This window comes from Camelus ferus, chromosome 3 (genome assembly GCF_009834535.1).
Source record: "Camelus ferus isolate YT-003-E chromosome 3, BCGSAC_Cfer_1.0, whole genome shotgun sequence".
Classification (NCBI taxonomy): Eukaryota; Metazoa; Chordata; class Mammalia; order Artiodactyla; family Camelidae; genus Camelus; species Camelus ferus.
The window spans coordinates 47512746-47540290 of NC_045698.1; the positions used below are offsets into that span (position 1 = coordinate 47512746).

The 27545-nt window shown below is 44.9% G+C and overlaps 1 protein-coding gene across 6 annotated transcripts in view; it reads right to left on the reverse strand.

Moving 5' to 3' along the window:
* Positions 1 to 10310: 10310 nt before the first annotated feature.
* Positions 10311 to 27545, reverse strand: part of ZNF366 (zinc finger protein 366) — a 266082-nt gene continuing 248847 nt past the window's right edge. For all 6 annotated transcript variants that reach the window (XM_032474051.1, XM_032474042.1, XM_032474055.1 and 3 more), the window contains 3 exons: positions 26477 to 26668; positions 17272 to 17446; positions 10311 to 14341 (listed from right to left, as the gene is read on the reverse strand). In XM_032474051.1, the coding sequence (XP_032329942.1) occupies positions 13818 to 14341; positions 17272 to 17446; positions 26477 to 26668 (891 nt within the window). In that variant the 3' untranslated portion in view covers positions 10311 to 13817. The remainder of the gene's footprint in view (positions 14342 to 17271; positions 17447 to 26476; positions 26669 to 27545) is intronic.

Sequence of the window (27545 nt, forward strand, 5' to 3'; positions counted from 1 at the left end):
CAGGAACTGTGTTGCACGATTCTTAGAACACTTAGCCCTCAATGGAGGAGGGTATAGCTCAACAGTAGAGCATGTGCTTAGCATGCATGAGGTCCTGGGTTCAGTCTCAGTGCCTCCGTTAAAAATAAATAAATAAATAAATAAATTGAATTACCCACCCCCACCCCTCAAAAAGAATACTTAACACTCAAGTCTTTCTTCACTGTTACCTTGTAAAGCCCCAGAAAAGGAATTTCTAATGCTAGGGAAAACATTTAAAATGTGGAGGAAGGGAGAGCTGTCTAGATTGGCAACCTCTCTTAAAACCATTGAAGGCATTTAAGTAATGGTCTTAAGCGTTGTTAATAATATACACAGTTAATTTGTATGAGTAGAATTCTAGAATCATCATCTCAACAGGAATCTAATTATTCTGCTTATAATTTGAGAACTTTCTACACAGCTGATGTGTTGTTGTTTATTAGAGTACTCATATCAATGGCTTTTTTATATAATGGCCTCCCAAGTTTATTTGGGGCAGTGACGGTGTCCGTGATGCTCATTCTGGCATCTCCTGAGCCTCTCAGCATGGTGCCTGTCATGTAGCAGGTGCTCAATAAACATTCATTAAATGAGTAAATGAAGTTGCCGATGCCCCTTTAAAAAATTTCAAATGGGAAAATAATGGTTGGCAATACTACAGACAGATTTTTAATTTTAAGAGTAAGTAACAAGGTTTTGATGAATAGATCTGTTCCCTAGTTTTAGAGGCTAAGTATAGGTTTTGATCACTAAATGACTCACATGTTAGTACTAAATTAGCCACATCGGTTCTTTCTAAACAAACAAATGTCTCACAGAAGCTTTTTTTGTTTTGTTTTGTTTTTTTAGCTTTTTGTTTTTAAAAGTTTTTAGAGTTTAAAATTTGAAAGCTTGGACAAGGGGATAGACAGACACTTCCCAGCAACTCAGATCTTGGTTGGATACATGCTTTACTGTTTCCATGTGCATGCATGTCACCACCCAAAAGAAGATGCAGCTCTGCCCACTACTGACAGACAAGTCCCAGGAAAGGCTAACCCTGGTCTTTTTGGTACAAATTTTACAAGGGTCAACCCAAGGTAAAGCCAGCTTGCTATAGCTATTAGCTCACCTAGAAATTCAGGGTCAAGGGGACATACAATTGAGAACAAACAAGAAAGTGGACTAGTAAAACAAAATAAAACAACTGGAATTAAGAGTTCTTTTCATATATGTATGTTCATGTATGAATAAAGCATTGTGCTATACAGCAGAAATTGACACAACATTGTAAACTGACTATACCTCAATTAAAAAAACAGACTTCTTTTCAATCCAGATCAAAACTACAATGAGGTATCACCTCACACTGGTGGAAAGGCTATTGTCAAAGAGTCTACAAATAATTTCTGGAGAGGGTGTGGAGGAAAGGGAACCCCCCTACACTGTTGGTAGGAGTGTAATTTGGTGCAGCCACTATGGAGAACAGAATGGAGTTTCCTTAAAAAAACTAAAAATAGAGTTACCATATAATCCAGCAATCCCACTCCTGGGCATGTATCCAGAAAAGACAAAAACTCTAATTTGAAAAGAAACTTGTACACCAGTGTTCAAGCAGCACTATTTACAACAGCCAAGACATGGAAGCAACCTAAGTGTCCATCAACAGATAAACGAATAAAGAAGATATGGTATGTGTGTGTGTGTATGTATGTATGTATATAAATAGAGATAGATAGATACAATGGAATATCACTCAGTCATAAAAAGGAATGCCATTTGTAGGGAGAGGGTATAGCTCAGTGGTAGAGCATGTGCTTAGCATGCACTAGGTTCTAGGTACAATCCCCAGTACCACCACTAAAACATATATATATATATGTATATATATATAGCCATTTGCAACAACATGAATGGACCTAGAGAATATCATACTAAGTGAATTAAGTCAGACAGAGAAAGACAAATATTATAATGATATATGTGGAATCTAAAAAATAATACAAATGAATTTATTTACAAAACAGAAACAGACTCACAGACACAGAAAACAAACTTATGGTTAACAAAGGGGATAATTTTGTTATAAATTGAGAGGGATAAATTAAGATCTTGGGATTAACAAATATACACTACTATATATAAAATAGACAAACAACAACGACTACTGTATAGCACAGGGGACTATATTCAATTTCTTATAATAACCTATAATGGAAAAGAATCTCAAAAAGTATATATACATATATACTTTTATATTACCAAAAATCACTTTGCTGTACACCTGAAACTAACACAATATTGTAAATCAACTATATTTCAATTAAAAAAATGGTTCTTTTCAAAACTCAAGCAGTCTTCGTCCTTTGAAGGACAGGAGGTATAAAAATGATCAAGACAACAGGGATAAAAACCACATAAATGACTGGGGCATCCAGTTTCTATTTACAAGGAAAGAGCTCCAGCCCATTTTTAATTTTCTATTTTTATATTCATGAGAAAAAACAAGTAGATTGTAAAATGAAATATGGATCTCAGCATTAACAGCTGAACTGATAAAGGAATTTAAATGTTTTAGTTTAAAAATTACGATCACAGTGAGATACCATCTCACACCCATTAAGATGGCTCTTATCCAAAAAATGGAAAATTACAAGCGTTGGAAAGGATGTGGAGAAATTGGAACCTTTGTACATTGCTGATGGGAATGTAAAATGGTGTGGCCACTGTGGAAAACAGTTTGGTGGTTCTTCAAAAAGTTAAACAGAACTACCATATGACCCAGTAATTCCACTTTTAGATATAGACCCTAAAGAATTAAAAAGTAGGGACTTAAACAGATATTTTCTACATGAATGTTCATAACAGCATCATTTACAACAGCCAAAAGGTGGCAACAACCCAACTGTTCACTACAAGACAGAAGAATGGATAAACAAATGTGGTATATATATAAAATTCAGTCTGAAAATGGAATGAAATTTTGATACATGCTACAACACAGATGAACCCTGAAAACATTAAGTAAAATAAGACAGACACAAAAGACAAATATTGTGTGATGACACTTACATGAAGTTATCTAGAGTCGCCAAAGTTATAGAGCCACAAAGCAGAATACAGGTTACCAGAGGCGAAGGAGAGGGGATGGTTATTTTTTTTGTGTGGGTACAAAGTTTCTGTCTGGGATGACGAAAATTTGAGGGAAATGAATAGAGGTTGTACAACATAATGTACCTAATACCACTAAATTGCACACTTAAAATGATTTAAATGGCCATTTTTGTGCTACATATATTTTACCACAATAAGAAAGAACATATTGTAAAACAAGTGACTATGTTAATTATATTCACAATATTTTACCAGGACCACCATCAGCTGCTGCCACCTCCCTCAGAATAGGTGTTCCAGAGCACAGAGTCCACAGAACTAGGACCTGCTGACGTTCACTGGCTGCTCAGCTGGCCTAGAATGGTTTTCCTACCCCAGGAACTAGGGGAGTTGGGAGCTGCCACTTAGCTTCTAATTCCACTGAAATGACTCTTCCACAACACAGGGCTGTGGGGGGAGGAGAGACTGTGCCCACAGCTGCTCCACTCAGCTCCTCCTTAATGAGCAGAGGTTTGAGCTAGGGGACTTGGCACCACTGCCTGTCCGCCCACCCAGGATAGGTCCTCTGCATGGAGCTGGGGAGATGGGAATTGGCAATTGGCCGTCAAGCCCACTGCAACAATCTTCCACAACATGGATGTGGGTAGGTGGGACTGGTGCAGCCATATCTTCCACTGCTCTTACTGAGTTTCTGTAGGTTTTGTTGAATAAATATGTCTTACATTGTTGTAAGACCTTTGGGCAATCTCCAGAGATTTCGAATGGTTGTTTTTTTGCTAATTTTTACTAGTTTAATAAAGGTCTGCCTGGGGGCAAAGTTTCACTGGGATCCTCACATCACTATTCTGGATGCCCCCTCATTCTCCATAGAGCTTTAATTAATTATAATTTTTGAAAAGCAGCATTTTGTACAGGTCCCCTTGAAGAATCTTCCTGGCAAGTTCATGTATCAATTTTATATCCTTCCTACAGCTTTCCAAGGAGAAGCAGAGAGAGTGGTCACATCCAATCTCAAGTCTGTCTAAAAACTTGCCAGAGGTGGTACAGCGGTGGCCAAGCCTTTGGCTCACAGAGCTAACTGTCTGAATAAGGGGCAGCATTTGATTAGATAAACCTGAGATCAAAAGTGAAGTGTCCCTGCAAGAAGGTAAGAGGATTAGCATCGTGGAGGCACACGGAGTTTTGGAAAACAAGCTCTTTGAAATTCACAAAATCACCTGCGTTCTTCAGATAGGTGCTCAGAGTGACTGCTAAGGGGATTAGACCCTGTCTGGAGTGCTTGCTTCACAGAGATGCATCATCATATTTGATGACTGTTTATCAAACGTCCCATGGGAGGCTGACATTGTCATTATCTGTTTCTAAGGCTCTGGATAACCTTGCTTTGATTCTTGCTCTTTCTTACTGTAAAGACTTGGCTATTGCTGGGAATTTCATACTTCTTTTATTTTCAGTTGGTTTTTAAGGAGTGAGAAAGGGCTGCTGATTCAATGCTGTATATATAGTCTTGCAAAACCATGGCTGAAGATTTTAAATAGCAGTCTGACTTGGATAACCTACCACTCTAAGTGAAGCTGTTTTCTTCACTAGACTTGCTACAGGTTAGAGGGGAAGCTACCCTCCAACAGTGGCAAATGACACAGCTATTGTGTCTGCAAGTCCAGAATGATTAATAGATTCTTCCTCATCTGTTCCCTCACCTGACATGGTTGGAGACCAGTTTCATTATTACAACTTTCTAGAAGAAGAAACAAAATCATTTGCCAGCATGCTCAATATGATGAATTGCTAAAATGAAGGAAGTATCTTTGTAATCCCTTTAGATGTCTCTTAATGTACCTCTCCATTCTCCTTCCAAAGACCATTTGTTTATTAGGATCTGCCCAGTGAAAAGTCTCAAAATGCATATTTCAAACATCGGTTTGAAATGATTCTTTGGGTACGATGCCAGAAACTTTAATAGCCTCCCTTCCCCATTGCCTCTGTGATCTCCGGCATGTCCTTCCAAGCACGCTCCCCCTCTCCCCTCCCTGCTCAAGTGCATTCTGAATAGCAAGGATTTCTGGCTGGACTTACTGTTTGGGTCAAGTTCACAGAGTGTTCTTGGGTTTCTTTCATCATCTAATAAAGATGGTGGGGCGGAGGTCAGGGAAGCACGTCTTAGAGATGAAGGACAAATTGAGATCTTTGATTCAAAGGCTGTGGCTCCATCACTTTCTCTTCCATAGAAATTGTATTCATCCCACACTTCCTATTGCAAATCACTCTGGCACGACGTGACAATGCAGCAGATACACAAGGACTTTTCCCACATCACACTACAAACACAGACACCCTCTCCGGGGAACCTAAGAGAAACTTTTGGGCTTCCACTTCCCCTCCATTTGTTTGAAGGATCAAGAGAACACAGTTCCATTTTCAACAAATATTAAAAAGGAAAATCATGAAAAGAGCCAACCTCCTTTTTTTCTCTCTTACTATATTGTTGCATCCAGGGAAGAGGAAACAGTGAGCGCCACTGATACTGGGTCCCCAGAGACCCTATAAGGGTCACTCCCCAGCTCTCAAATGAGCTCGTCTTCCTCCGCTTGCAGAGCAAGTTCATAATGGGACTGGAAGTTACACTTGGCTCAGCTCTACGGGGCAAAAAATGAAATGCCACAGTGCTTCAGGGAACGAGGTCGTGTTCACACCTGGGTTTTCACAGGGAGGACAAAATTTTTAGCTTTCTAAGGCTTTGGACATTTGGAGTAAGGAGGTTTGAAAAACTCTGAGTGGCATTCCTGCCAGCCTCCATAGGCCTGAAAGAACTGCGTGTTCCTTAAGGGCAAGGACAGACTCCTGCCACACATTTTTGTTTTTTATTTCTTAAGATGCTGTCTGTGGTGCCAAAGGCCAATTCACTTTGGGACTTAAAATACGACAACATCGTGTTTATTCTGCAGTGTTGCAAAATAATATGTGCCCTGGATAAAGTTTTCCAGATAACTGGACTGTCACCCTTTGAGAATTGAATAGTTCAAAATGAAAATGGATTTGGAGTGCATTTAATTAGTAAATATGGTAGAGACGATGGACTGTTCTTTGACCGTGCAAGTCCATTACCACAAACGTGTACTATTTTACTAGCAGGGTCAGAGATGTCCCCAGGGCTGTGGAAATGAAAAGGACTCTTTGAACCTCACCTTATAGTCTTGGAGTTCTAGCCTCTTTTCACTGGTTTTCTGATTTCTAATTCTGTGCCCATTTGTCTTCACTGCTGCCATTTCTTCCCAGGATCTGTGTCTGAGAAGCTTCATTGTCTCCTTCAGTCTTGACTATTTCCTTCTTTACCAACTGTAACCCAGAACAAAACTGAGACGGACTTACTTTTACACATATTACTTGGCAAACACACTCTCCTGCCAATCGAGTAAAGAACATGAGTTTCATGATAGCTGTAAAAATCGCATTCATCCTTACTGTCATTATGTGAGGAGATAGACTTTATAGCAAGTAGTGCTTTATTTTGTGCTTAGAAAAATAAGCATTTATCGTGCTATTAAAATTTGCCTTCAGTTGAACAAGTCAATTGGACCCCAAAACAGATTTGGAACCACCCATGTCTCACTTCCTCTTTGCTACCTTTCTAATCCAGGCCAGTATTTTCTTTCACAGGCTATTAAAACTGCTTCTTAATGTTCTCCCAGCATCATCCTGGCTTCCTTCTAACCACATGAGAGTCAGAATGAGGTTTAGAAAATGTGAATCTCATTATTTCACCCCCATGCCCAGCAGCTTTCCGTGTCAGCCTCACCTGGCTTCACCTTCCCTCTCCTGCTGTGATCTCTGTGCTGTCCTTCCCTCCTTGGCTGTGTTCCGTGTACCACGACCTTTGCACATGCTGTCTGCTCTGCCCGAAATGCTCTCCCCCTTGTTTCCCCCATTGCTGGCTCCCTATGTCCTTCAGTTCTCAAATTCAGTGTCACTCCTTCAGAAAGGCAAACCCTGATTACTCTGATTAAAGTAGATATTCACTATTATTGTCTATCTAGAGTAAAGGTGTGTGGATAGATGTATGGGAGTAAACACAAAGTATGAAAATCTTCGTATCACATGTTAACACCTATCATATAGCATCCACCATGGATGGACATTAAATAGGCAGACAAATGACCTTGCCAGTTGACTTCAGCCTTCTGTCAATAGCCACTCCAGCGCTGGAACAAATTGCATAGGAATGAAGTGGCCGCAGTGGTAGAGATGGAGGCTACACATGGGCCCAACAGCATGAGCTGAATCTATCAAGGCTGACCTATTGCTGAATATCCACCATACCAGCAACAAAGACTGATGCTGAGCTTCTAATATGGCACCATTGCTCAGGAAGATCAGTTACTCACTTGGTAAGAAGTTGACTACATTGAGTCCCTTTTGTCTTGGAGAACCAGTAGTTCTTTGTCACAGAAATAAACACTTACTTTAGATGTAGATTTGCTCTTTCTGCTGGTAGGACCTCAGCCAGCACTACCACGCAAGAGGTAGGGTTATGGCGTGTTTGTTCTACTGGCATAGAACCCTATATAATGTCACATCAAACCATAGGATTCACATTATAGTAAATGAGGTGAGAGATGGGTCCATGGCCACAGGATCTACTGGTCATATCACATACACCCTACCCAGAAGTGGCCGGCCAGCTCCCTAGAGTTCTTCTTGGAGGAAATACTCCACAGGGATGGAGCGTCATCCTCCAATATAAGCACTGAATCAAAGAATTTTATATGGCCCTATGTCCTCCACAGGAAGAATGCGTGGGTCTGGGGACCAAAGGTGGAAGCAGGAGTGGCCCTACTTGCCTTCACTCCTAGTGACATGCTAGGGGACTTTGTATTTCTCATCCGTGTAACTCTGGGCTCTGCAGGGTTAGAAGTTCTCCTCAAAGAAGGTACACTTTAACCTGGAGTACAGCAAAAGTACCATTGAATTATAAGTCATGCCTGTCACCTGGGCACTTTTCATGCCTTGTCTCCAGGGACCAGCAGTCAAGGAAGGGAGTCACCCTCTTGGCAAAGGTAAATGACCTGATAGGAGAAAGTAGAGTTGTTGTTACACAGGGGTCAGGGAGGAGTATGTGTGGAACCCAGGTGACCTCCTTGGGGTCTTTTGGTGTTTCCTTCCCCACCTGTGACTGTAAACGAACAGGTACAACAAGCCCATTTTGAGATGGGCATCTGTCTCAGCCCACTCGGGCTGCTATAACAAAATATCACGGACCGAGTGACTTAAACAACAAACATGGATTTCTCACAGTTCTGGAGGTTGGGGAGTCCAGGGTCAGGTGCTGGCACCTTCTGTGTCTGATGAGGATCCTCCTCCTGGTGTGCAGAGGGCCGCCTTCTCGCTGTGTCCTTACATTGTAGAGAGAGAGAAGACTCTGATCTTAGCACTAATCGCATCATGGGGGCTCCACGTTCATGGCCTTATCAAAACCTAATCAACTCCCAAGTGTCCTACCTCCAAATACCATCTCACTAGAGGATAAAGTTTCAACATATACATTTTGGTGGGGACGAAAACATTCAGTCCACAGCAACATGATGACCAAGGCTCAGACCCTTTGGAGGTGGGGATCTGGGTCACACCACCTGGAAAGCCACTGAGCCTGGAGAGGTGGTATCCATTGGTGAAAGGGATCTAGACAGGAAGTGGAGGAAGGAGAAGATGAACACCAGTGTGTCTCCTAGACTAACTGCAGCAATGGGGCTCAAGTGGAGCCCAGTCATCTTCCTCTTCTTACTTTTCCCTCAGGGAGAGAGGCCCCCTGGAATCCGGGAGCAGTTCCGTGATTGAACCTGAAGGAGAGGGTTGGAGCGATGCAAGGTGGAGGCTGTGGGAGAGGCAGAGATGAGTCACCCAGTCTCTCCTCAAAGGAGGCCTCGTGCCGAGCTGTGGGGAGTCAGCACGTGCCTCCAGCCACTAGCTCCTCAGCTCCCTCTTCCCTTGGGGCCTGCCTCAGCTGCAGAGCCATGCTTTCCTGAGGTCATGCCCTTCCCAGGCAGCTCATATCTGGTGATTGAGCAAGGTGGGGCCCAAAGGCCTAGCCATCCCTGCCCAGGATGGCACAACTCTGACAGGCAATCCTTGCCTCAGAGCTGCCCATCACGTTGGGGGAGGCATGATCAGGCCTGCATCACAGTCTGGCTTTACTCTCTGCTCAATCTTCTTTCCTCCTCCTACTTTTCACTGGTGGTGATCTCTTAAGAAACATCCTGAACCCAAATTTGTCTCAGCATCTACTTTCAGGGAACCCAACCCGCTGCAGGCTATATGCTGGGAGGGCAAAGGAGGAATTTGTGAACTAAGTAATTTGGAGCAAGTTATTTCACTCTCCTGAACCTCCATTTCCTCCTCAGTAAAACTGAGATAACAACCTTTGCCTCTCAGCTTGTGTGAGGCTGAAGTGTGCTCAAGTGTGCAAGTCACCTGGCACAGTGCTTGGCATATAACATTGAAAAGGGAACCTCCCTCAGAAATAGACAACTTCCCACACCAACGCAGCTTTGTGAGTGCTCTGCTGAGGCAGGAGAGCTGCGTGTTCAGTTTCTGGCCATTTCACTGATGGTGATTATAACAGCTAATTCTTACACAGTGTACGCTGTGAGCCCAGACATGTGAGCATCTTCATATATTAACTCATTTAACCCACAAAATACTCCAATGAGGAAGGTATTGTTCCTAGTCCCATTTTACAGATGAGGAAACCGAGGCACAGAGAATAGGTCACAAACTGTTCTCAGGTCCCAAAGACTGGAAGTGGGAGAGCTGGGCTTTGAATTCAGGAACCTGGCACCAGGATCCGTGCTCCTGCCCACTAGAGTATACTGCCTTCTGGTTGAACTTTATTGCACAAAGAACTTGATGCAGATTAAAGCAATCTTGCCTCTAACCCTCCACTTCCTCATGACACCATTCCAGAACTGATTTTTCCAAATAGTAGAGAAAAGGATGAGGAAGATGTCACTTGCCTGCTGATGGGCTGAGGTTCATTAATCTTTTCTGACCTCGAAGGAGGGAGAATCCAACAACTGCCTCTCCCACAGGTCAAGGCCCCCACCAAGGGGAAACAGTCTGGAAGAAGGTATGAGGGCAGGAGTAAGACGGTGACAACGGCAGCTTCCTTGCAAAATTTCAGGTATTCACAAATAATTAACACAGCTTTTTCAACATGCTTTTATTTGCTTAAATTAAGAAAACACAGGTTATAGCAATGCTATTTTCAGGTAAACTGCTTTTTCTCTGAAGCAGAAAGCAATATTCACAACTTGGGTTGCTACACACTTGGAGTTTTAGTTTTAAATAGTGAGCCAGAATTCTGTACAAAATCAACATTTGGTGTAATATTGTCCAAATATGTGAAGGATTTTAAATGTTAGCTCTGTTACATTTTGTTCTAGCAAAGCAGACAAAGATCGTAATTCCAAACACGATGTTAATATTTTATTAAATGCCTTCAGGGCTTAATAAATACAGTATGCACATAGGGCTGTCTCATGCAACTACTCATATACAAATATACCAGTTACCCCTGCAGGGTCATGGAAGGTTGGCCTCAGTCTCATGGCCAGTGGCAAGTCAAATTGTTAAAAAAAAAAAAAAAAAAAAAAGAGAATGAGTTGAAAGGCAACAAGAGGGGGCAATCATAAGCCTAATAAAAAGGATAAAAGAAAAATGTGCTACTTGGCTGGGTCAGCTGGTTGTTTCAAAGACAGTGGTCAAAAGCCTGGAAACCATTTGGTAGTGACCTATACTCAGAGTGTCACAAGGTGATATATATCATGCTGTCCTGGTCCCTGGAGTGCTGAGGACCTTTGGATGGTTTCATCCCTTAATTCTCTGAGGATGGCCTCATGACTTCTCATTCAGGCTTGCATTCTGGTTAATTAGCTCATTGAGCAAGGTTGGCCAACCCTTCCTTTAGCACTGTACTTACACATACAGTGTCCATATAATTTATTACCCAAATGGGAATACTTTTGAGAATTAACATGACACTCAATAATTACCCTGGTACAAGAAATATAAACCAGGGTTGTTGCAGGCAAATCAGGATGTTGGTCACAAACAAAACCAAGGTCTTAGCCTTGGTTCTCAGAAGGTCAGTGCATATAACCATTGGGCTATATCTAATTAAGTCTCTCATACCCAGAGTCAAGAATTAAAATCAGGCTTTAGTTTTTTTCATTACTTTTCTTAGACCCATTTTTTTCTCCCTCCAAATGAAATTTTACTTGGAAGGCTAACACATAAAATAGATGGAATTTGAGCCACTCACAGTAAAGTGGGCATGAGGGCTGAGAATTTTGCCTTCTCCCCTAGCAGCTCTGGAAGTGCCTAAGACGGACCTCTGGCTTCTCAACATACAACATGGAAACCACCATACTAGACCATACTCTCTCCATCTCAACATTAACTTGTTCCTCAAACACTGCCATATGATTCGTTTTGGGTAGAAAATTCTAGAGCTTGCTATTCTAGGTTTCCTGGCTCCAATTCCAGCTTGGCACACCCAGAACAAACTGGAAATCTGCAGTCTTTGTAGCAGATCCTCAAGGCCTGGCTGCTGAAGGAATGACTATAGTAACAGGACCCTAAGAGCTGGACACCTCAAAGACCACTCTGCCAGCCTCTGGGTGATGTCATCAGAGGCAGTGATGAGCTATATTAATAATAATGAATGGAAGGTAAGTTGCCCCTCTGAAGACTTGGCCAGGTTCTTGGCCCAGAATAGTACTTGTAACCGCAGAAACCCACAGTCTTCCCTTCATCATCCCCTTTGCAGGTCCTCTGAAGTGGGACAGGGACGGCAGGAGGAAACCCAAGCAGCTTTGGCACTTTGTGGTGGTGGTGAGGCCGGAGGAAGAAGCCTTAGGCAAGGTGGCAGGAGGGATGCATCAGGGACTTGAAGAAGCATGTGTGTGACTGATGAGAACTAGATGAGGCTGATGGGGAAGCACCTTGGCTAAGAGAAAAAGCCAGCATCCAGCAGTCAGAGGTGGGCCAGGTCTTCTAAAGAAATCTATTGGAAACTTTGGAGAGACAGGAAGCAAGATAATAAACAGTACCTAGCTCTACAAATAAGAGTTGAAACTACCCACAGAGAGGCAGTTTTTAGATAAACACAGACACAGTACCAGAGGATTACTGCTTATGGTCAGTCACACGTATGCGACATCCTGTCAGCACTGCTTTACTCGTCAGAGGCCGGTGCCTACCTGCTGGGCTGAGCCCACCCATTACAGTCACCACCACTCACTGGAATCGTGATTCAAGCATCTAGGAAGAAATAATTAGTCATTGGAGGCTGGCTGTATCTTTTTAAACAGATTAAGTGATCATAAACATCATAGGCGTCATCTTCTAGTACAAAAAGTGTGTGTTTATACTGTGTGTGTGTGTGAGCCCCTTATGAGGCTCTTACGGAACAGGTAATACGGCTGACGTCAGCAATATGATCTCAAGGTTTCTTGCTTTCTGTCTTAATGAGTCTGAAGCTGGAAGCAGAAATATTTATGGAATCCCTGGGAGGGGGCCTTGGGAGCCACTATTTTAGCCTAGTCAATATTTCTCAACCCTGGCTGCACATGAGAAGCATCTGGGGCAATTTGGAAAATAACCAATGCTGGGGCTCTACTCTAGACCAATTAAGTCAGAACCTCAGGGGGTCAGGCCCCAGCACTGATAGTTTTAAAAAAGCTCCTGAGATAATTTTAATGTGCAGACAACATTGAGAACACAGCTCAGAATCTCTTCCTAGTGATTAGCTGATGTTATTCTAACACACCAAATAAGTTCAAGCTTAGACTTCAAGAAGAATTTCTTCCCCATCCCCTGCTCCAGCACTGAAGAGAAACCCACCACTCCTGGGGTGACAGCTCTTCCTGCAACTGCCTTATTGGGCATGAAACCTCAGAGCAAGGTCTCCACGAGGGAGCTCTGCTCAGGGTTAGCCTGCCGACACTGAGACATGTCAGGACATCTGGACACATGCTCAGGATGCCATGTCTGATGAAGGTAGCAGAAGCTGAACAAGGCGGACCCGGGCAGGAATCTAAGTCTTGCTGGTTTTTCCTTAGTCAGAATTATTCAAATTCCCTTGGAATTTTGTTTTATATCTGCAGCGACTGCTTGAGGACATCCTCCTCCTCAATAACTCACCCTCCTGTGTTATTTCTGGTACTTTTGATTATTCAATAAAGGCAACTTTTTAATATACACAGCTACTAATATTTTCATCTATCTGGAGAAATAAAACTTTCACACATTCAGCTAAATGGTCATTAATAAGGTAACGTGTCAAGCACCATATTTTTGTAACTAGAAAGAAATTTACTGTGTATTGCATATTAGTCAATGGAAAACAGAATTTCTAAAAGCACCTCGGCATCAGCTCACAATTAGATATCTAGAAAAATATGCACAGTGGATTATACTGGAGAGCCATGAAAACACACTGAAGACCCTGCGTGTGTGTTAAAAATCAAGGGCCCAGTGAATGACCTGAGAAGCACTTATATGACTGAGGACTCCTTGCTCATTTAGTCTGAGCCATTTGTAAAGATCCGTGCCCTTCTCCAGTCTCCAGCAAATGAGAGCTCATGCGGAAAGCTGTATTTTGCACTGCCTAGTTCTCATTTTCCAAGTATAATTTTTAAACCGTCCACTTAGATCCCTAAAAGCACTGCTTGTTTTTCCATTTTCCTCTCCAGTAATTCTTTTAAACTCTCATCTCTGTGCTTGAAGTACAAGTAATCAGAAAAGGAGGGGGCCCGCCGGGCGCTCTGCAGGACCCGGAGGCCGGCACACTCGTCTCTGCGGCCAAACCCCCTCTCCTGGCCGCCCTCTGGCCTGGGGCTGTCCTGCCTCTTCGGGTGGCGGTCCTCTCGCGGCGCGTCCTCCTCCGCCTGCGCCTCCTCCCTGGGGCCTGGCTCGGGCTTGGCGGACAGGTCCTGGGGCGCGCAGAGCGGCGGGCTGCGGGGACCAGGGCCCGGGCTGTCCCGCTCCACCTCGTAGCAGTTGTCGTCGTCGTCCTCCTCGTGACCCGAGCTGCCCCTGGCGCTCTCCCCGTCCGACTGGAAGGCCGGCCCCTTGGCCCGGCGCTTCTGGGACAGGTCGAAGGGCTCCTCCTGCTCCAGGCTCCTCAGGCCCCCCGCCGTCTGCGCCAGGGCGATTCTCCCCCTTCCAAAACCTGCCGGAGCAAAGGCACGTTCAGGCCCCGGGAAACGTTCAGGCCGCAGGAAGGGTAGCTGGGTGGAACCCAGGGCCAGTTAGTGTGGCTTGATTTTACATTTTAAACATAGATGAATCACCAGGAAGGCTGTAGAGAGATGAGCCTTGTCACAGATGGAGTCTACATCGGTATGACTCCTTTCAGGGGAGTTTGGCAACAGGCACGAAAAGCTTTGAAAATAAGCACATCTTTAACTTAGCAACTACTGGGAATTTAAACTATAGAAATAGTCTGGCAGATGTGTTATGTATGTCTTAGGATGCTCATCACCACATTCTCAACAGTGAAACTGTGAAAATAATTTATCAATTTAACAATAGAGATTTGTTTAAATAAATAATAGCACCTCCATACAATGAAGGTATGATGTGTGTAGAAGGTACTTCTCTATGTGTAGAAGATGTAGAGAGCTACTAATGATCATAAAAGGTATTCTCTATATACTGGATGTAAAAAATATGTGTTTATCACATATATTATTTATCATATATATTCGTAGTGTAGACTCAATTTTATCTATCAAAGTGTCTGGAACGATGTATGTCAAAATCTCAAAAATGATTAACTGTGAGGTGGTTTTTACATTTTTTTCACTTCTAATATATTTCTTCTTTTACTTTTAACAGTGGGCGTATGTTTTACCATAAGGAAAATATAACAATAATAAAGATATTTTCATCTTGAAAAAAACCAGATATTCCATTTGGGGCCAAGGAGGCCACCCCATCACCGGCCCCCTAAGTGTAGACGGAGTAGGGAAGGCACAGGAGGGTCCTCTGAGGAGCCTGTGTCCCTGCTGTGGGCACAGTGATGTAAGAGGGTCTCACTTCTAGTTTCAGTTTGAAGACCCTTGTAGGGGTGGACTTTTCAGCAGCCACCAGACACGTGGTAGGGCTCCCCCTGATGTGAAATGAAGGCCTCTGCCCGTGGTGAGCAGTCAGGCCTAGAGGAACAGGTGGGGCAGACTGAAGAGAGAAGTAGGAGGGAGGGGTCTGGGCTGCAGCCAGACCCTGCTGCACAGGGACAGCCAGGTTTCTGGGGTGAGGATGCACAGAGCGAGTTGATGTCCAGTTCAGGATCTTTTTCATCTGCGTCATGATTTTTGAGCCATTTCAAAAACTAGAGTGAAGACGTGCTAACACCTTTTATAGATGAAAACATTTGCAGAAAGCCTGTTAACATCTTTCAGAGCAACTCTCATATATAGTGATGCTCCTGATTTTTCCAGAAGAATGACAGTCTCTAGGTGCTTGTTAGGATCTGAGCATCCATATGGGGCAAGTCGTGGTGAGCCAGCCGGGCATTCAGCTGGAGGACTGTCTCCTCATGGCCTTCTATGTTTCCAGCCCCAGCGGCTGAGCAAACTTCACCTGTCCTGCAAAAATCTAGGCCTAACTTGGGAAGTGGCTCAGGCAACTATACATACAAAAAATAGTTCAGGAGAAAAACATTCTCAGGAAAAAAAAACTGCTTTTGTTTTTTAACCAGAACTTTTTCAGGGCTTTTGTACAAACTCCAGGCCTTGTTTTATGATGATCACAGTTTCCTGTCACCCAGGGTCACCAGAAACTCAGCGGGTGTTTGAGGAATCTGAAAGCTACAATCATGTTGTTTCATGCTGGGTGGGCAAGCATAGATCCTATTTATGAACATGGGTGCCTAGCCGACCACTTCTTTTGTAAAGGGGGTGGGAGAAGCACCAAACATGAAAAATCACCCTGTGTTTTTACCCAGTGCAGTGAGCACTGGTTTGAGTCAGAAATTCTTGAGTGAGGAACGCCGTTCTGACTTTAGACTTGTGTTCGGCCTTCAGCAGTTTATATAACACCTCTTGGCCTTGGTGTCCTCTTACATAAAATGAGAATAACAAAGTCTGCTTTGTGGGATTGTGGGGACAAGCAATGATAGCTAAGTACATCACCCTTTGGTCATACTGGAGTCAGAAAACAGCAGCCAGTTAACACAATACTGTCAGTTGCACATCCATGTGTCTTCTCTCCCCACACACAGACCTCCCAGAGGGCGAAGACAGTCTCATTTCCCTGGTGTCTGCCATGTCATATAGCGCACTGCGTTGGACAAAGAGCATTTATTGCCCATTTACTGAAGGACAGGCCACTGAATCTAGTACATCTAGAACATAAACTCTTTACTGCTAAGGGCCCTGGGACTGAGGAGACAAAGGAGGCAGGAACTTTTCATCAGTTCAGTTAGGATTCAGTGGGGGAACTAGAAGTCCCTGCTCTGCTTAAGGGCTGATCAGCCCTACCAAGCAGGAAAACCATCCTTGGGTGTATCTGCGTGTGAACAGGTAGAGGAGTCCTAGCCTGCTACAGACACACTTCTGCTGACAGCAAAACTTGCAGAATTGCTTTTCAGAATGCAGAAAAGTCACATGCCCTTTAACAGCAGTGATATGAAGTTGGTACAATAAAGGCTTTGAGGTCACAAAGGTCTGTGTCCAAATCCTCACTCTGCTACTTATCGGTTGAGCAAGTTAATATTTCAAAGCCTCAGTTTCCCCATCTATAATATGGGAATAATAGAAGTTCCTCCAGCCCAGAGCTGCTGTTAAGACTCACAGAGACAAAGTACCTGCTGCAGGGTCTGGAACAAGGAACTAATAGTGGTACTGAATGGCATTGTTATGATATTCTGATCTACTCCCTATAATTCACTTCTACTTACTATCTTCAGATATTAGCATTACATTTTCTACAGTAACATTGTCCGCCTGCTCCTGCTACTCTGCTATGGTCTTGAAAATTATGGTCCCTTTTTCGACCATAAGAATAACCCCCCAAGGTAAAGTTCCCTAAAAGCAAGTTCAGCTTCCATTTGTGATCCACTGGCCAGGGACACCGTGGGCTTCCTGGGAAGGTGATTACCTTGAGAATGGAGGCCCCGCTCCATGACCCCGTGCTTCACTTTCATGTGGCGAGTCAGGTTCCCCTTCAGGGTGAACTTGCTCGGGCAGTAGAGGCACTTGAAGGGTTTGCTGTCAGAGTGCAGGTGCATGTGGCCCATGAGGTTGTGCATCCGGTTGAACTCCTTCCCACACAGCTGTCAGGACAGTGAGGAGAACACAGGTTACTCGGAGTTGGGGACCCTGCCCTGGTAACCACACCCAGGACGTGAGGACAGACGTGCTGCCACTTTGTTTGGATCTTGGCATTTTTAAGCTGCTTCTAAAGAAAGTGTCCCCATGGAAGTCAGGGAGGGGGGCTGGATTGATCCCGGGCCCAAAGGTGGAGCAGGTAGGGGTGGATTAATGAGATTTTATTCCTGTTGTACAGAGATTTTTATACTCAGGGTAAAAATTATAAAGCTATTAAAGCTTTTTTTGAACGCAACCTTTTGAAAAGGAGGAAAGCTGCTCTGAAAAGCAATTGCTCAAAATGTACTTCACTTTAATAATAAGGGTACAATTACTTGTTTAATATTTATGGAGCATTTATAATACAGAAGGAAGGCACAGTCCTAAGTCTGCCAGGGAATATCTCCTTTAACTCACAACAATCATTTGCAATGGATGCTGTTATCATCCCTATTGACAGATGGACAAACTGAGGGATTAAGATGAAAGGACTAACCGAGGCACACAGCTGTTGGGTGCCAGGGCTGGGATCGTGAACTCAGGTCCTCAGACACCAGAGGCCACATGGTCAACCACAACACCATACTGGGTCCCCCCAATATAACTCTCCTGTTAGACTGTAGCAGGCAGTATTTTTCTAATTTTTTAATTTGCTAATTATTGGGATGGATTTCAGAGTTAAAAGGAATGAAAATACGTGTAAAGGCAGGAGTGTGTCTTTTCTCTGGGTACAGATTTGAAGTACTAAAAATATCATCCTAGGTATACAAAAAGCAAACATTGGTTATGCATTCTTTTTTTTTTTTTTCATTCCTATTCCACTCCAATTGCCAATATATAATGGACCACAGCAGTGGTACGTCAGCTTCTTTGGGAAGAGCAGAGCTGCCTTTTCAAAGGCAACGTGTACAGATGCAAAGGGTGTAAATCAAACAGCTGCTCTGGGGGGCTTTCCTTGCTTTTCTTGTCCCCAAACCTCAGCAAAGCAGGGCTTGGAAACTCCAGCCTGTCCTTGGCTGTGCTGTGAGGAATGCAAAGAAGGATTTTGTGTCTGTGCTGGGCCCAGAGCATCAAGGAGGAACATACCCCTCTTTTTCCTTCCCACTCTCAGGGGCCCGTGTCATGAGGGCAGCCACATGGAGTGAGAGGCAGAGGGAGAGAGGACTTGGGATGTGGTGTCCCCTGAAGCTGACACCAATTTTCCTTCCTCGCTAAGAGATGTCTTTAGGGCCACTGTTGGGGGTTCTGGGTTGAATTTTTATTAATGAAGGCAATGTTTTCTTCGGGTAGTGGTGGAGGTAAGAGTTGAGCCATCCTTGGGAGAATGGGTAGACCTAACAACTGTGACCTTGGGAGATTAGCCTAAAAGAATGCTGGGCAGTAAGAAGAAGCCATCCTGGGAATACAAATTTGTCACAGATAATCCATGCATGGATAACAAATGGCTGGCTCTGTACTTTTAAATGATTCACATTTGGGAGTTTTAAGTACTTTTCCCCTTTTTACTTCCTTACAAGCAGGAATGAATTCAGCACACGGGTGTCCCACACGCATTATTCAGAGCCCCTGCACACCACATTCATTTGGAAAAGGTGACCCAAGAGGGGAAAAGCTGAGAGAGTCAGTCTAATTTCAGGAGAAAGCCCCACATGTGGGATGGATACTTGCTTCCTTTTTGTTCTCAACAGAAACAATTTATAAAGATATATCAACCTGTGGCTCAGTTTTGCACATGTTTGGAAGTTCTGGTAGAATTCTCTTTATTAGCTTAGTTTATCCAGTTCTCATCCTGGCTAAGGAGAAAAAAAAATAAAACTATATCTAGAGATTCTACATTGGGTCATCTTAGAAAAGGCATATCTCATTTGGTTCATGGGAGAGTTCCTGATTACTTGGAGTGACGATGCTGTTGGAGTTGCTGAGCTGAACAGTCCTTCAGGAGACTGCAGCATCTCTAGGTCCTTCAGTAGACTGCAGCATCTCTGAAGGTTCCGCCTGCCTTTTTGTTATAATCCCTGCCTCGTACCAGGCTTGACACATGATAGGGTCTCAATAAGACTTTGCTGAGTGAGTGAAGGGGTGGGGCACATTGCAGCAGAAGACTAGAAAACAGCAAAAGGTCTGGGTAGTCAAGCACAAGCCATTTAGTGGGAGAGGAACTAGAGGCTGGAAGATCAATTAGGCTGCTGCACTAGTCCAAGCTTGGACGGGTAGGCCACCTGGTCCTATAGGCCAGGCAGAGAGAACCAAAGGAAGAAATGGGCACCTTCCTCCTTCACTGGCTCCCAGGGAGGATGACAGTCTACTTTTGGTTATCATCTGTGGTTGCTGAGATATTAGAAGCTAGATTGGTCTGAAAGGGTTTTATAAAGGAGATGAAATTTTAGCCTAACCTTGAAGAATATGTAGAGTACCTTTTGTTTTTGTTTTGACACCAGAAATAACGTCTCTTCATTAAATATTTTCAGATACTTCAATCAACCTTAAATTACAGGCAAGGGAACTATTATTGTCGTGATAATGATCCACTGCTTGTTGCTGATGCAATTGCTGGGATGTTGGGGCAAGAGCGGATCCTGCAACTCACTCCCCCAAGGTCCCAGCCCCCTTCCCCCTCATCGACCCACCTCCACCCCAACACACACAGGGGTGTGCACACATCATGAGGTCTCCTGCTGGGTATTTTCCAGATTCTTCCTCATCTTAGATAGGCAACCTTCCATGATCCTTAATCATAGCTTTCTCCTGTTTTTCTGGGTTGATTCATTCAGTACTGGACTTCCTGGGGCATTTTAGTGGCATATGGGGACATTAGGATGTTTTATCATTTTAATAAATGATATTGTTCCCCGAAGTCAAGGCCTATGGCCTCAGCGAAGAAACTCCATTGTGGGACATGGCTGGTCAGCTATATTATCTGATGCTTGATTGGTAAAGGAGACTAATTTCATTGTTGATAAAATTTAATTTTTATATGCCAGAGTTATCCTTCGTGGTTCATGGTAGCCTACTGGTAGCCAATGGAGAGCTTTCCCAGGGCCAAGCAACAGCATGTCAACCCTGAAAGATGTTTGGGACACTAAAAGGTGTCCCAGGTAGTCTACAGAAATGTAAGGATTACCTTCTTCTTCTTTATGGCCAACCCCAGTATCAGGCACAGGGTTACACATATAGTAACACTTAATGAGCACCTGAGTATATGGTTAGGAAATAAACAACCAAGTCAGGAAAAATATCACTTCCTCATGCAAAAACTCCACAAAGCAGCCATCACCAACTCTCTTTCTTGCTCCCACTAAACCTATACACACTAGTTTGCAAACCAAAATCCTCAGTGGCAGAAGGATAGAGACAATTAACTCAGGACCTGAAGCACTTGGACACCATTCATATGTCAGTAGTAGGTACCCTTAGCTGCTTCCTCTCAGCCTCTGACTCTTCCACAAAGCCTTTGGTCCTTATCCAAAACACCTGGCCTCTTCATCTTTCTCAGAAGATTGACCTCACTTGATAGTACACAAAAGTATGGAGATACTTTGTGCCTGTGAAATCTGGAGTGGCCCCTCAGTCACTGTTAGTGACAAGGGGCCAGGGCAAGAGGATTGAGTCAATTAAAGATGGCACCCTTGGGTGGGGTCTAGTGTGAGCTCCAAGTAGAATTGTCCAGGAAGTAGAGGAGGGGAGTTAGATGGGAAGGAAGAAGAGTTGGGAGGAAGCATCAGAACTCGAGTGTCTTCTTCTGGGAAAAGCAGTCATCTAAAAGGCCCCTTTCATCATAAGATGTGAGACTAAGAGCTTGCCCAGGTCAAGACTTGCTGAATCACTTCCTGCCAAGGTCTGTGGAGATTAAAGTAAGGCTAGGTGCTGGTACAGGAAGCTCATGGAGTGATAAGCAGTCAGATTTCATCTCGCAGGTGGTTGTCGCAACCTGTCCACCCCTCTTGAACTCTCAGCTGCTCTAATGAGAAGGATTAGTTCGCCTCTGACACTAAATATCAGCTTTTCCATCTAGGCCCACTTTTATACCTATTTTTTGAGGGAGGTGGACCTAAAATGCAGCAGAAGAGTGGAACAAATGTTTTGAACTGTCTTTAAAAATGGGTTGCACAGATCATTAGGCTTTGAGACGGCAGAGCAGAAAGGCGATGGTGAGACCCCAGAGGAACAGAGAACTTGTTCCGTTTTCTCTACTGTAAAATGTCGACGATGATCACAGTTTTTCACGAAGGTTTTCATAAGGATCAAATGAGATAATTCATATAAAGGGCTTGGCAAATAGTAAGAGCTCAATAAATATTAGCTCTTATTACTATCATTATCATGTACATTTTGCATTCCAAAAATAGAAAGCACTTTGATGATGAGGGTGCTGTCTTTTTAAACGAAATTATGTGGAAGGAATATTAAGGAAGGAACAAGTGAAGAATCCTTTGAGTAAATACCAGCCAGGTTACTTGAGGAATAAAGGAATGGAAGCAGTGGTGCCTGACGCAGCCCTGGGAAATGTGGATGGAAAGAGAAGATTCATCCAGATTGCAGGCTTTGAGGAGCCCATCATCTGACTCTCTGATTTTCTGTCAGCCCTTTAAACAGCTGACAGATTCCCTGTCCTCTTATCTTCACAGAAGCTCCTAATTCTGGCCTCCTGGCACCCCATCTCTCCCCGGTCCAGCGCCTTGAGGCACCTCAAGCAACTTCCCATGAGTCCCAGCAACAGTGCTGATGGCCAGAGTCAGGGAGAAGTCGCTGTGCACAGAGACAGCGTGATGGCAGTGGGCAGCCACTGGGCTGGGGCCAGGGGACCACCAAGCCAAGAAGAGGCAGGCTCCTGAGACAGCAATGCACCAGGAAGCTTGTGTTTTCCTATTCCGAGAGAAAAGGTCAAAGAGCTGCAGCCTGCAGCCACGGAGAATGGCCTCCGCTAAACTGCCCTTCCCTTACATTCTTCTCTCTCTCTTTTTTAATAAGAAGGGTGTTCCTTTCCTCAAAGGGAGAGAGAGGGAGGGAGGGAGAGAGAGACTGTAAACTGTCCAAAAGGACCGTGAGAAAACAGGAAGCTTTGAAAAGTACAAGAGAAAGCAAGATGAAATCTATTTGCAGGCGGGCCCCTGGGGACATTGCGAGGCATTGTTAAGCAGGCAGTTCATACAGCTATATCCTTCCTTCTGCTGAGGAGGGCTTTGCTGCCAAAAGGCTGCTATCTGGTCACTGCCTTAACCCACTCAATGCCAGCCTGAGAACCCAGATCTCAAGCACTGGGCCCCAACAAGTCCCCACCCAGTTTCTCCCCTGAGGGAGCATCCAAGAGCTGGAGGGGGAAATGGAGCCAGTTTGGCAGAGGTGGTGGGGACTCTTTTCAGGGAGACCTCATCCTTTTCTCTCTGCTCTGCCCTCAGCCTTCAGGCCTCCGCTTCAGGCCAGGCTGCAGATGACCTGGTGATTCATAACACAGGCAGCTCCCGGCTTCACCCATCTCAAAGGAGAACTTGTCCCGGAAATTCTGGATGGCTGCTTTTCCTGGACAGCTTTTCCAAAGACGGCAGCTGGTTCTTTGCTATTATGGAGTGTGGCCACTACAAGGATAGCATCCAAATCAACCCCTGCGTGCTTACGCAGAATCTGGGAAGCATATTTCAGAAACATGGCTTAAGTCTACAGGCGCAGGTCTCTGGAGAAACTCCAGCTGGCTCCAAGAAGCAAGGAGTCCAGAAGTCGAGCCAATAGCAAAAGAACCCAGAAGGGCAGTAACTTTTTTTATAAGGAAAAAAAAAAACAATATAGAATGGAAACCTTTCCTCTCCTCGAATTTTCCATCCTATTGTTAATGCTTAATCCCACAGTAAACGAATGTTTCTGCTTGCTGTGGACAGCTGTTTCCACTGAGCAAGGGCCAGAGAGAACCAGTTCATGTGGCCACAGTGGGAGGGATTTATGTCAGGAAGGATTTTTAGTGGTGAGAATCCCAAGAAATTAAAATCTGTTACTTAAAGACTCTCCTTTTTTTGGCCAGTTTTGTGGTGAAGGAGATGGCCAGCTCTTAAGAGTATGGCTGGAGCAAGGCCTGTCTCTTTTTTCAAGCCACATCAGTCATGTAAAGGGAATAACTCTTCCCTGTCACTGCGATAAAGCTCAGGTTCAATGGTCTGTGCCTGCTCTCCAGTGTCACTATGCAGCCAGCCAGCCTGCCACTCATCTCTGAGGGCGGTGAACTGCCTGGTGATAAGCAAGTGGCCCTCCATTCATCTCCCCACTCTGGACCCCAGCACCTCCACCCAGGGCCAGATTTCCAAGAATCCAGCACAACACAAACGAGAAGCAAAGTCAGTATGCAGGATGCCATTTGGAGGTAGCCCATCCCACAGTGGGATCTGGAGCTAGTTTACAAACACACAGGGTCCCATTACATATCTGTAAGTTAAGACATGCTCCAAAATTCCTTTGAAATGAAGAGGGGTGATGGTATGAAGAGGACACCAAACAGGTGGCACTTCGCAGGGTGATGGGGACAAAGAGAGGAGGAACCTGGCGGTATGCTTCTGCAATCGCCAGGAGACAGAGGGCTCTGATGGAGGTGATTTAACACCTGTTCTTGTTCAGAAATGTCTAGGAATGGAGAAGGACCACTTAAGTTTGACAAACATACACTTTAACATCCAATGCTTTTTGTTCAATGATAGATATACTTTCCTAAGCAGCCTCCGACCTCCTGTGGTCTCCTGTGAGGACCTGCCCACTGGGAAGAAGTGATGTTTGCCAGATGACAGGCCATTCCCAGGGCCAGGCCCACCTCCTAGGGGGAGCTGAACTGCATAATTTCAGAGCTGGCATTTCAGCCCTTCTCTTACGGGGTTGGATGGTATGACCAGACATCCGGAGCCTAATCCACCCTCAAGGACAGGTCAGACTGAGTTTCTGAACCGTAAAGGTGACCTTCAGACGCCCTTGGAACCATCCATGGTGCACTGTCATTGGGGTGAAGGGCAGCCTGAAACATCATGTTTGCCTGGCTTCCTGCATCACTGGGCCCATCATGTGCCATCTTCTGTGCACTGGTACCAGAGAGAACCCTCAAAATCCTCGGGGATTCCTTGTCCAAGAAATCCTCCAGGTCCCTCTGAGGCCCTTGGCCTAGAGAAATAGAACTGCCTCTGTGCCCCTACATCGCACACAACCCCAAATTGATGAGGGAAGTGGGAGCTGGTCAGCCTGGACAGAGGTGGATTTTTAGGGGACTACAAACTCAGTGACTCCCTTCTTATTTTAACACCTTTACATGCTCTACCACCAGCTGATAAGATAAAAAGTACAGTTGATGCTCAAAGCCCAAGGGTAGACTCAACACAAGGAATGAAGAGGAGCAAGGAGCCCCCGATTACAACTCTATCATAGGGGACAGTAAGCCCCTGCCAGGCAAGAATGTCTCTGTTAAAAGTGAAGGGTTCAAAGGGCTCAGTGAGGCAGGCAGGAGTCAAAGTTGTGCCTAAAGGGTGGGAGAAGAAGTGGTCTGTGGTCCCCCAGGCTCGCGCAGCCAGGCCTGGCTTCATGGGTGTGCAGCCTGTGCAGTCCTACGCGGCCTTGACCTCAGAAGGGCCCCAGGGGTGTTGTAATGCTCTCCTTTCACTGTCTTGAAATTATGAACAGGGGGCCCCTACTTTCATTTTGCACCAGGCCCTGTGAATTGCGTACACTGTCCTGTAGGCAGCTTCCTCCCTCTTTAGCTCAGATGACTCAAGATGGACATAAATTGACTTTCAAACCGCGGAGAACCTGAAGGAAAGGAGGGGAAACACAAGTGGGTGGCAGGAAAAGGGCTGGAGGGAGAAGCCTCCCTCCCCCACCTCCGGAGAATGCCTGCACAGGCCTAGGGAAGCGCTGGCTCCTGACCCCTCTCACCCCGTCCAGGAGTTGCCAGCACAGGAAAGAAGTCCCTTCACAGGGGGTTCCTTCAAGTGGGGGGACACGCTGCAGAGGGATTAAGGCAAGAATAGCCCCTGGAGGCGGGGAACCGGACTTCAGAAACAGGGATCCCCATCAGACACGCAGCACAGAGAGAGGGAAAACGTCTATTTCAAACAGAAAGGCTGTAATGATATCTGATCGTTGGGACTTCTCTCTGCTTCCCCCTCACCCTCCTCATGACTGCAGTGACCACGCCTGCCCATCCATTCCTTGAATTAAACCACCCAGTCCTGAGCAAGATTCCTTCCCACCTTAGAAGGGGAGAAGGGAAAGAGTGTGGAGAAGGGGCCAGCCTGGGAAGCCAGAGTATTTCTGAGTTAGACCCTCCACACCTTGGGCCTTACAAATCTCCAGCTCACACTTTATCTCAGCAGGGTGAAATAAAAATTCCACCAAGTTAATGTGACACAGAGATTGTAATGAAGATGCTCCCTGAAATTCAGGAATAAATGGGAAACGTGTTAGCTGACTATGCTCACAGTTGTTCCTCAGCCCGAGCAAACATTTCTGAGGTCACCTGGGGGGCGAGTCTTGGGAGACCTGCCCTCAAATTACACTTGTCAGCCCAAGTGTCAGGAGGGCAGGGGTAGGGGAAGGAGGGCAATGGGAAGGGAGGAGGGCAGGGCTGGAAGCTTCTCTGACTCCTCTCTGTGTTCTACTCATTGGCTGGTAGGGGAAGAGGGCTGCCCCTGACTGCTTTGTTCTAGAACAGGAGCTCTCCACATCACCTTCATCCTTTGTGGCTAAAGGACCTCATTCTCCCAAGGGGCCCTCCACCCTCAGCCTTCCCTGTTCTAGCTGCCTCCAAGCTCTGTGCACTGATTGCACAGCAAGACAAACAGGGCGGCTCCGAGGGCTCAGCTGAGCACAGAAGTGGAGGAGAGAGGGACAGGGCAGCATATGGGCCTGGGGTTGGCTGCAGACCTACTCTGAGCCTCAGAGGCCCCTCTGATGAGACTGAGTAGAAGGTTCCCACTGGCATTTGCACAGCTCTCTGAGCCCTCCCTATGGCACTCCTCCCCAGGCCCACCGCCCACCTTGCATTTGAAAGGCTTCACGTCTGAGTGGACGATCATGTGCGCCTTGAGGGTTTGTTTCTGCACAAAACTTTTGTAGCAGAGGTGACACTGGTAGGCACGGATGTTGGTGTGGATCAGCACGTGTCTCTTCATGTTGGCCAGCAGCGTGAACTCCCGCCCGCAGATCCCACATTTGTGCTCCTTCACACCCTGGAAGGAGGCAAGATCAAAAGAGCCGAGGTTAGCAGGGAACAGGCCTTCCCCAGGACAGCAGTCTTCACTTTCCTTTGGCCACATAAATCCACAAAGAACTTAGTGACAGATATTGAGTTCCAAATGGTGTGGCTATAGCCTTGTTAAATTATTTTCTTAAGAAGTGTTGATTACATAATCTTTTTTTTTTCTTCTAAAAACCATAAACTAGCCAGACCGTTAGAGGAACAGAAAGCTATCGCTTTGCTGTTCCTGCTGCTGCTGGGGTTAGTTCCACCGTAACAGTTCTCAGGGATTAGTAGGATTTTGGTAAGAGCTCCATGGACTGGTATGTGAAATGAGTCTTTAATCCAGCTTTCATGATAATGAAAAAACAAAACCTCCTAAACTGATAATATCATTTCCTATAGGAAAACCAGTGTTCTCTTTAGTTCTCATTAATGGACTTGAAAATCCCAGAACAAAAACTCACATCCACACTTTAAAAAATTACAACTTGTTAATCACCTCTTGAGATGGTCCCCTGGGTTCCCACAGGCCATAGTGGCCTCTGTGTGATTTGGCTTTGGAGCCTCCTCCAAACAGCTTCTGTCTGATAGAGAAATTGGCAGAGGATAGCTTTCCGAATTAGAAAACAGGAAAGAAGGAGGTTTTTCTAGTTGCTTTGCTGTTTGGGAGAAGTGTTTGAGTACTTAAGCATCGATGCCCTCAATTGAAAGCATTTCCAGGGACTCAGCGTGAGTGGAGTACTTCCTAACCCTGACTAACCAGTGCTTCCCTAAAAAGGCCTTTGCAAGAGATCTTGACCCAGAATGATTTGTTGGAAGGAAAACTTAGAGAACCCTGGAATTAAAACTAAGGTTATTACAGGTTT